At 42.8% G+C, this 11,188-nt stretch overlaps 1 protein-coding gene across 1 annotated transcript; it reads left to right on the top strand.

The window, feature by feature from the left end:
• The first annotated feature begins 200 nt into the window (after nucleotides 1-200).
• On the top strand, nucleotides 201-4,414 carry LOC124971421 (ferritin heavy chain-like). The gene is made up of 2 exons (XM_047535204.1): nucleotides 201-263; nucleotides 3,701-4,414. The coding sequence occupies exons 1-2, from the start codon at nucleotides 201-203 to the stop codon at nucleotides 4,412-4,414; spliced, it is 777 nt and encodes a 258-aa protein (XP_047391160.1).
• Nucleotides 4,415-11,188: the final 6,774 nt, after the last annotated feature.

The raw sequence follows: 11,188 nt of genomic DNA, 5'->3' as shown, positions 1-11,188 counted from the left end.
AGTGTGAAATTACTAATCCACACATTTTTTTCTAGGTGACCACCCATCACAGTGTTGATGAATAAGAATAGTCAGTGGTCAGCAATAAGAAATGATGGGCCCCAACTGAGGTCTTATTCAAATGCAAAGGCCACACCAAGATGCTAACTGGTAGAAATATAAATGGGCAGCTTCAAGGCCTATTTCAAATGAAAATGACCATGAGGCTCACCTGTGGGAATGCTCCAGCCAGCTCCTTTGTGCCAGTGGCCAGAAAATTGGAGGTGGGAATAACTAGATAAAAGTTACCAGAAGAATTAAAATTCAGACTAAAGGACAAAACCAGTGGCCTTGACACTTTTTCAGTGCCTGTTTAACACATAAGCCCCTAAGCTAGCATACCAAAATGGGTTTTTCTGCTATCTAGTACCCTCTCACATGGCCAGATCTTCTTCCCCTCCATTATTGTCCATGGATTTCATTCTTCAAACCACCTAGACAAAAACCCAGGAGGAAGGTGGCAAAGCAAGGAACCTAGTCATCTCAAAACTCCAGCTTCATCTTTGAGGCTGTATGGGGAGCTTCAGAAGGGTGAGTGAACTGGACTAATGCTCCATCACTTTTCTTTTCCAGGAGTCCTATACTCCATTTTACACATTCCATCTCTATTAAAAAGTCTGGACCCTGTCATTCAGTTAAAATATGGCTGCTGAACTCAAGACTCAAGGGAAAGGCTTTGCTTGAATGAGATTTATTAATTCCCCTCTGCCTTTGGCAGAGAGAATATTGGTCTGATCTTGCTTCAGTCTCTTTCCAAGGTAATCCATTTCGTTAAGAAACTGAGGTCTGTCTTAGAAGTACCCTACGTATTTGGCTGGGGTTACTCCCCATTGTGATCACAGGGTTTCTTCAGATGGCTGAATGCCAACAGATGCACATGGAAGTTCTGTCTCCACTTTAATCTCCTTTCATGGCCTCTCACCCAATGGTGGAGAGAAGGGATCCCTTGGTAGCTCCTTGGATACCAGGCTGAGGTGACTTTTCAGCATGATCAGGAAAATGGCACTCAGTCTTAGATCCTGTCCCACTGATAGTTAGTTTTGTCAGTTTATACTTAATTGGACTACAGAAAAGATACCCTAAACCTTCTAGGAAGAATAGTGGGTCCTTAGGTTTCTAACCCTGCCAGATTCCCTAGGAAAACCCCATGACTCTCATTTTAACTGCTCTAAGACATTTTGTCCACTGCCTCCTTACCTACTAGGTTAAATAAAGATAGCAGAGTCAATTGTCATCTACTCCTTCTGTCTTCCCAGTCTCAAATTTCAGATCTGTTACAGTGAGTACATTATCTTTGGCCTCTAAATTAGATTCCTTTATACAACAACCAGCATGACAGGACTTTGGTGGCTCCAATTATGAGTAAGAGGACAAATACAGACATTAGGAAAGGTGTAAAACTTGTCCAAGACACGTGGCTTTCAGGAAATTGTCTCTCCCTTAGTATAGTAACTGAGAATACTATTGGTTTGTGTTCTCTGGGATACTCAACCCCAACTACAATGCTTCTATCATTGGGATAAACAGTACAAAACCAGGGTTTCTCCCTTGAAAAGGGAAAGAACATAAAGGGGATTTGGGGCCATGCGTCCATAAGGGGCATCTAATCCAGCCAACTCAAGAGTCCTAGTCAGATCTCAGATTGCCAATAGCTTTGAGACCCACAGAATATTAAGGGATTCCTTAATTTGAGTCAGACAATGGAGGGATGCCAAGGGCTACCTTCTTCCCCTTATCTTTCAGATGGGTAATACTCGATCTTGCAGAAGCAGTCATGCACTAGAATTCCTTTGACCTGCAAATCCTGGGGGGAAATGCCCAATATTTTCTGTACTCAGGTTTGGCCCAAATACTAGTTGGACGATAAAGAAAGATAATTATTGAGCAAAGAATAAAATATAACTTCATCTTTCAGCCAGAATCACATGAGCAATTACCTAAACCAGCTTGAGTCCAAAGGAATAAAAAAAATAAAAAAAATCATGTTTAAATCCAAATCACTATGGCACTTTGTCATATTCTCAGGTCGTATTATCTCTAAGTTTCAGAAAGGGAGACAGAAGAAAAAAAGGATAGAAAAGACCTTCTCCATCAAAAATCAATATGGCTAGTGTAAAAAGGCCCAAAAGGTGTTTCTGGGTGCACATATTTTATATATGACAGTGTGATGGGCTGATAGATCTGGCTCCATGAGAATGTTATAGGCCAGACTCTAAGGGAAATGACTAAACAGACTCCATTTTGCTCTGAGACTCCTTGTTATGTAGGAAATAAGCTTCTCCTATGGGAAAACCCCGCCTCTATTCCCATCATCGGTTACTTAGCACGACATGTTTAGCAATACAAAATGACAATTCTTATGTAATGAAAAATTGCTCTCTTTTGATTCCTATTGCTCCTAAACAATGTACCATGTAAACAGTGATTGTGTGGATGTTAGCAACCATTCTTCAGTTTGTACCTAGTAAGGGTCATTTTGACCCACTTCCCTCTCTGTTGATTATCTCATGATGTTAATTTGTAATTTTGAATCATAGCAACAGACACTTATGATTGATGTGATTTTTGGTATAAGAACCCCTACAACCCTATGGTTGAGGCTGTTCTCCCAACAGCCATTTTTTGGGGCATTGTTTGAGACAGTCAGCTGGCCAGCTTAATAAAGACTCTCAAATTTGAACTTCTCAGTGGTGATCAGTCTGTTCTCAAGTTAAGCCCCATAACAGCCAGTTTGTCCATTACGTCTCCTGGGATGAAATTTATTATGTAAATTAAATGCACAGATAACATTCATAAGGATTGTTTCAAAATATACATTTAAGAAAAGGTCTAGAACTAGAAAAACACAATAAAGTTACAGGCATGGAAATATATTTTAATATCAGAAATTACAAGGTAAGCCAGGCACAGTGGCACACACCTGTAATCCCAGGGGCTTGGGAGGTTGAGGTAGGAGGATTGTGAGTCCAAATCCAGCCTCAGCAAGGAGGCACTAAGCAACTCAGTGTGCCGCTGTCTCTAAATAAAATACAAAATAGGGATGGGGATGTGGCTCAGTGGTTGAGTTCCCCTGAGTTCAATCCCTGGTACCCTCCCCACCTCAAAATTAGAAGGTAAGAAATGTTTCTGAATGAGAAAATATTTTTGTATGGTAAAGTAATATTCTTCTAAGATACAAGATTAAAAAACAAAACTAAGGATATAAACAAGCTGTAGAATGCCTAAGCTGCAGAAGATTTAAGGAAGGTAAATTTCAAAGAGTTTTCATGAGTGGAAGGAGAAAAGAGGCAGTGGCTGGATTTATTGAGTTCTGGGAAAGGGGTGAGGACATATTCAAAAGGGTCATTAATATAGACACTGATCTCACTGAGGAAAGCTGACATTCAAATAAAACAATAGGATATTAAACTTCACAAAAAGCCCTCCATTTAATGAAACAACCACATTTGGACAATATTCACATAAGCCTGTTTTAAACGTAACCTGTGATTAACACAGTTTGCCCTTGTGTGCTTCTAACTTTTAAAAATATGACGTAGGTGAGAAGGTGAGCAGCGTTGCCAGGTTACAGCGGGCCACATCCGGGCACCGCCAACCTCTGACCCCTGACTCCTGAGGAAATCGCTGCCGCCATTACCCGCTTCTCTTCTGCCTAACCCAGGCCCCCAGACACAGCCCACCGGCCGAAGTACCGCCCTCACCCACCCTGGCCGCGCCCAGAGGGCCCCGCCGCAACCGCGGCCGGCGCCGCTGCCCACTGCGAAGCCCCAGAGCCCGCGCCGCCTTCGCCTTCGTGGTGGCGCCGCTTCTGCCTGCGCCTGTCATGGTCCCCATCGTTGTGTCGCAGGTGCGCCACAACTACCACCCCGACTGCGAGGCCGCCGTCAACAACCAGATCCAGATGCAACTGCACGCCTCCTACGTCTACCTGTCCTTGGCCTTCTACTGCGACGGCCACAGCGTGGCCCTGGAGCACTTCTCCAGCTTCTTCCTGCGCCGCTCCCACGAGTGGGGGGATGGCGCCGAGAAGCTGATGAAGATGCAGAACCAGCGCGGAGGCCGCATCCGCCTCCAGGACATCCTCAAGCCTGACCGCGATGACTGGCACAGCGGCTTCCAGGCCATGGAGCGCGCCCTGCACCTGGAGAAGAGGGTCAACCAGAGCCTCCTGGAGCTGCACCGCCTGGCCACCGAGAGGGAGGACCCCCACCTCTGCCACTTCCTGCGGAGCCACTATCTGCACCAGCAGGTCCTCATCATCCGGGAGCTGGGCGGCTACCTGACCAACCTGCGCAGGATGGAGGCCCCGGAAAACCCCCTGGCCGAGCTCCTCTTTGACAGGCTCACTCTGGGCCGCAGCGACAAGGACACCTGAGCAGGACTGTGCCCAGCCCATGCCAGGGAGTCTTCCCGGGGTGGGTCCAGGCCGGCCTGCACATTGCCCTTTCAGTCCATTCACCTTAGTTTGGGCCTTTCAGTTTCATTGTTACTTCCAATAAAGTTATTTATTTGGTTCTTAAGGAAATGAAGGTGTCCAGTTGATGTGTATTTGTGTGTGTGTGCACAAAAGCCTCACTTTTCAAGAATGAGGGTAGATCTTGTAGATTTAAAATGGTGATTCAGGAATCTCTTCACTCACCTATGCCTCTTTTGCAGGTAGCTAAGGCTCTTAGCTCATCAGGGAAACCTTCTCACTACACATATGCGCACACACACATGCACATGCAAGGGAGAAGTAGTGGGAAAGTGAGGGCTTGCAATGCAGTCTTAAAAAGAGGAGGACCCCACTCTCATGACCACATTAACCTTACTTAATTAGGTCCATGGAGGACCTAACTCCTATTATGGTCACATTTGAAGTTGGTAATTCAACATATGAATTTGGGGTGAGGGAGATACAAACATTTAACCTTTGCTGATGGATCTTTGGATATGATGTGTGCACTTTAAGTTCAGGAAATCTGCAAGTCTGGGTTGGTTTTTACTTCCTGGGCATGCAAGTCCTCTTCTTCAGTCAAACATAAGTTGCTAGCTAGAGCCTACTATGATCTTTTCCTGAAAGTGGACATAGCCTTCCATAATAGTTGGGATACATGGGATCTTACTAAAGCCCACTAATTTCCTTCTTGTTGGATCTGTTAAATTTGTAACTGACTTTCCTGTCTGTAGCTCACTTAACCCATATTGCAACTTCAATTTAGCTGGGATGTTGGTCTTCCTCAATTTTTGCCATTGTGATAGTTACTGTTTTCAACAACATTCACCTTAGATTCCTCTGCACTCTAAAATCACCCCTCTCCATCATCCAGGTCATTAGTCTTCACAGTCTGCTGTATTCTAGTAAAGCTACTATACCAGAGTTAGTGGTGGAGAGGCAGAATGGGAACAGCTTAGGCTCAAAATGCCACAAAGTGCAACCGGTTCTCTTAAATATGTTCAACTTGTTATATACCCTTTGTCAATTACCAGAGTACTGAAATGGTTCTTTTGGACAATTTTGTCCAGTTTGTCATTGCTTTTGTAAAAAGAATTTCACTGACATACTCACTTGACCATACTGGGAATCTGTTTTATATATGGCTATACTTATGAAGCGTGGAAGGATGGAAACATTCACTGACGGCTTACTATTAGTATTATACATATGACATTTAACTGATTCTAATTTGGATACCTAAAAAAATACTCACTAAGAAGTCTATATTGTCTATTATGTGAAATATACATGTCCATAATTAAGTAAAATTTAGATTTATTGCTATCTTAGACATTTAAAAATAAACACTTGTTTTTTCATTTATTTAAAAATGTTTGGCAAAGGAAAATTTCAAACATTCTTTGGAAAATACAGACTTTTAAAACATTTCTGTAATGTGACTTCAAATCCCATGGAGGTTAGAGGCAGCATGGTTAGACACGATCAATGCATGATGTTACAAGTATGGAAATATCACAGTGAATCCCATTAATTTGTATAATTATTATGTGTCATCAATAAGTTTAATTTTTTTGAAGTTTATAAGATTAGAAATGTTCTAACCCCTTTATATGAAAAGGGATTAAATTCTGGCAGCAATATTTATAACTCCAAACTAAGAAGATGTTTTTATTGAAATATAACAAATTTAATTGTATACAAAAGTAAAAAGATTTCCAAGAGTGTACACATAGTTATTTCCTCATCTATTGGATAGAAGATCTTGGTTTATGTGCAATACCTCTATATATCAGAGAGAAGAATTTTCTTTTTCTGAGAAACAGTGAATTGAGGTTGGATGTATCACACTATAAATAAGGTAATTGCATTTTGTACAAATTTGTTGTTGGATTTGAGTCAAGTTTATCTTAACTTCTCAATATTGTTTTGCCACCTTTTCATACAAGTCAGGGTTTACTGAGTTTATTTTATTAGGTCAACTAGAGTTTTATTTAAATTTTATTTAGCTAAAAAACTCGAGGGAAAAAAAAGTCTGAATTTAGATTTGGTTGCTGCTGTCCAGTGGTGGAATTCTTTGGGGTATCCACTTAGAGTAATGAGTTTAAGCAGAGGTATCATCATTACTATATTAAAATACCTGTGCTTGGCAAGAATGTGCAGAAGTCTGAATATAACGTAGTAAATTATGTCATTGTCCCTGCTCAGGGCAACTGCGACTTGAAAGATACACTCTCATCATGAAGAAGATAACAGATGCAGTGTTTGTGAGCTGAGTGTTACTTCACTGCTGACTCACACAAAGAGGTTTAGGATGTTGACTGTGTTGTCTAAAGAGCATCTAGCAGTTTTCACCTTATCTTATGGGGCTTTCATTCCATTTTAATGCTTATTAGGATATCTTTTAAGTTTTCCTCACAGGAGAAAAAGCAAATTCAGGATTAAAATGCTACCCATGAGCTAATGGACTTTTTTGAAGAAATAAAACCAGGGTGCACCGAGTGTTGGTGCAAGGAAATTTGCACATTTGAACAAGCTACAAACCTTTTGAAAATAATGAAAAAAATAAGTATTGGCAATTTTAAAATTCTCAAAGAATCGTTTACATTTTTATGTATGTTGGAAATCTGCATTTCCAAGATGTTTGCATTGTTGTCAATTACAAATTACTTTTTTGAGGAAGTCTAAAAGTAGCATTTATCTAATAATAGTCCCTGCACGGGAGAGCTAAGTTCACTTCCCTGTGCATTGATGGGTTTCCACAGCACTCTGCTGAAAGCTAAGATTCATCATCTTGGCAGGGGAGAAGCATTTAGTTCACATAAGGCTTTGATCTGGAAAGTTAATAATATCCTTACTTTCATTCAGAGAGAAAGGGTGGAGGAAGCTAATGAAAGCTGATAATGTTTTTAAATGCTTTACCTTTCATACAAAATAAAGCCGTATGTGGACTTTGCTACCCATTCCATAAGACTATTCCTCTTCACCAATCTTTACTGTAGACTACATGCTAGTCAAGAAGAATAGCGATAGGGAAGTGCAAGGCAGAGGTATAAATTCCATAGAACTGTTCTGGGGTTGGAAATTACATTACCAGAAGTAGCCATTGTATCAAAATCCAGCCCAGGGCACCATGAAAATACTAGATGCTAAATGAGTGATGCTAGATGTATTAGAAGACAAATATGTCTTGTGTCTGTTTCACTAATATTGCTTCACATGATTTTGTGTATGTGCGTAAATATGTCTATGTGTGTTTTTAACATAACTGGCTTTGTATTAAAGTAGCCATATTCCTAGAATGATCATGAACTATTATATACTCTAAGTAGAATTAAGTACCAGTTGTAAATGTGACCTAAATGTTATTTAGAACCTTCACTATCTATACCAAATATCATGGAATGTTCAGAGTAAAATATGTTTCATATATTTAAAACAAACTCTGGGTCTTCACATTGTGTTTTTTAAGGAATATAAATTTTAAATATTCTATGAATTTCACAAAGCTAATTTTTTTTATCCTACTTGTTTTAGTCAGTTTTTTTGCTGCTGTGACTAAAGGACATTATCAGCACAATTGTAGGGGAGGAAAAGTTTATCTGAGGGATCATGGTTTTATGGTTTAGTCCATAGCAGGTCAGCTCAATTGGTCTGGGCTCAAGGTGAGGCTGAACATCATGGCAGAAGAGTGTGGTGGAAGGAAGCAGCTCACATCAGTGATCACAAAGCAGAGAGGGTGGGGGGAACATTCCCCTCTCCAGATACAAAATATATACCTCATAGCCAGGACCCCAATTAACCACTTCCTCCAGCCATACCCCACTGCCTTCAGTAACCACCCAGTTAATCCTATCAGGAATTAATTCACTGATTAGATTAAGACTCTCACAACCCAATCATTTCTCCTTTGAACCTTCTTGCATTGTCTTACACATGAGATTTTGGGGAACATCTCACATCCAAACCATAACACTTTACCATTCTCCTTTAAAAGAATGGCACATTTTTGTTTGAATGCACTGTGCTAAAAATACCTTCTATGAATGAACAATATTTTAATTAAAATCATTTCAAACTTGAAGTTGCAAGTTTGAAATGATTTTAATTAAAATAGCACAAAAGATAGGACAGAAAGTCCTTTACAGATATTCACCAATTTTAACATTTTGTCATATTTTGTCAGTTTTCTCCCTATCTGCATACAAACATATTTTTCCCTATCATTTGGGAATAAGTTGACTATGTGAAAAGAAAGACATTATTTTACTTAACCACAATCAATGACCAAAATCAGGTAATTTAACATTGATAAAACATTATTTAGTTTTACAATATTATCTAATCTCTGTTTGATCTGGACAATCATTTCAATAATACCCTTTGTAGTATTTTGTGATTCAGGCATCAACTGTGTTCTGGGATCTGCCCAAATGGGGAAACTACTGCAGCTTCTCTTGCTAGCTAATTAAGCTATAAAGTTCCAGACATCTGTAATTAGCTCTTGGAAAAGAGAAAGGTGTGGCTAGAGAGGCGAGGCACTCAGGATTGGGGAGAATGAAGGTGAACTCATAACTAAAGACCACAGAGAAAAGCAAACTTGTCCTTTCCAGCTCTCCATATTTCTCAAAAGATAAGGAAATAAAATCAAACCAAATCTCATTCGGGAATACCCAGATGATCTGTAGAACAGCCAGAAACGTGGGCTCTAAAAGGTAAACTAAAGGGAATTACTCTTTGAGAGAGTAGAGAACAAGGCGTGGGAAAAACTGAACCGGGAACCCACACATCTCGGGAGTTGGGCGTTTTAGCCTGTTTCTTTTTTAACGGGGGCGTGGAAGAGTTGCATTTTTTACACAGCCACATGGTTCTCGCCTTAAACGATAACAATTACCCAAAATAGCATACGTGTTACTCCAGAGCGGGAGGAATGGCCACGGGAGGAGGGAGAGGGCGTGGGACGTCGCTTTAGGCTTGGCGACCTGGAGCCGGGAGGGGAGAGGGGTGCAGGCAGGGACGCGCCTGGAGGCCGAGGCTCCCCTTAGGGCCGGGACTGGGGGACGCGGAGAGGTGGGGAGGGGCGGTGGCCGTCCCGGCAGTGGGGCGCGGGACCGTCCGGGGAGGGGAGCGGGGGTCGCGGCGCGCCGGGCCCTCACCGCTGCTGAGCGTGGACTCGCAGTGCCAGTTGTCCAAGCTGGCGGGCTTCCGGCAGGACTCCCACAGGGACAGGTAGTACTGGTGGTCAGCGGTGACCCAGGCCGGGCTCAGCACCGCCCCCAGGTCCAGACACAGCGCCAGGAAGATGCACACCAACCCGACCAGCTTCAGCGGGGTCAGCACCGACACGCGCACCTCCTCCATGCCGCTGCCCGCCGAAGCCATCCCGGGGCGCCGCTGCCGCCCGCCCCGGAGGCGAGGACGCCAGGCGGGTCCGGAGAGCCGAAGCCCGACTCCCCGAGGAGCGAAGCAGCCGAGCCGCGGCGCGCGCGCGCGCGGGGACTCGTCCCTCGGGGCTTCGCGCCTTCAGTCGCGTGGGGAGGAAGGTGGGTCTGTGGAGGCGGCTGGCCGGATGGGGGTCGACAGCAGCCGCAGCGACACCGATCCCGCCGGGACTTTAGTTCTGCTCTCTACCGGTGCCTGCTTGGTCTTGCCAACTGCTGGGTGTGGGCCAGTAGCAGCACCCCTGCCCCACCACATTCGGCTCCCCACTCTGTCCCATCACGTGGGCTTCTTTTTATTGTGTGAATTTAAGCTAATTGGCATTTTCGTTATCTCAGATTTACCATTTCTATGTATTGTAAACTTTTGAACTTTTCTCTAGTTATCGTGAAACGTAGAATGAATTGTTTCAAACTTTTTATCCTATTGTGCTTTATAAAATTGAAACTACTTCCACCCCTCTGTGTTTTTGTAACAGAAAGCTCTGTCCTTGTCCCTGATGCCAATTCAATAAGGAGGCCACGGGTTTGAGAAAAAGGAAAAAGAAGTTTTACTGCTTTGCTAGCAAAGGAGAAACACAGGAAACTCCGGTCCCAGAAGCGGTGATTCTGCCCATCCGGAGGAACAGAGAGGGTTTAAAGGAGTTTTTCAAAGGCCACATTCCAGGTGTGGCCTGACAGGGGGTCCCAGGGTGCCCTGATGGTGTGTTAACATTCACTTGTTAATTTGGGAGATACTCACTTCCTAGATCCTCTGGCAGATTATCTCCTTCCTGTAGAGCACAGATAGCTCAGGGTAATCTTGTTCCCTGCCCCCAGGTTAGAGGGGAGAAAGGGAAAAAGGAAAACTTGTTCCCTTTAAAAATAAGCCCCAGAGCCATATGCAAAAGGGCAAGTGGACCACTGTTACATTTTGGTACCAGTTACTCACCTTCTCACCATCCTTCCCCCACCTCCTACCCTGGCGTTCCGTCTTCTTTCTACTCTCTGCTCCTGTGTGATCTTAGTTTCCGTGAATGAGGGACAGCATGCAGGGGTTGTGCTTAGCTTTTTTTTTTTTTTTTTTTTTTCTTAACACAGTATCCTCCAATTCCACCCACGTTGCCACAGATGACAGGGTATAATCCTTTTTACTGCGGAGTACTATTCTGTTGTGTATACATGCCACATTTTAAAAAATCCATTCATCTGTTTTTATCATCTTAGTTGATTCATTAGCTTGGCTATTTTGAATAGTGCTGTTAGGTGGGAGTTCAGGGACACCAAAATGGCAGAG

Source organism: Sciurus carolinensis, chromosome X (assembly GCF_902686445.1).
Source record: "Sciurus carolinensis chromosome X, mSciCar1.2, whole genome shotgun sequence".
NCBI classification, from domain to species: Eukaryota; Metazoa; Chordata; class Mammalia; order Rodentia; family Sciuridae; genus Sciurus; species Sciurus carolinensis.
The sequence above is the reverse complement of the archived record's forward strand: the minus strand, read 5'-3'. Positions and strand labels throughout refer to the sequence as shown.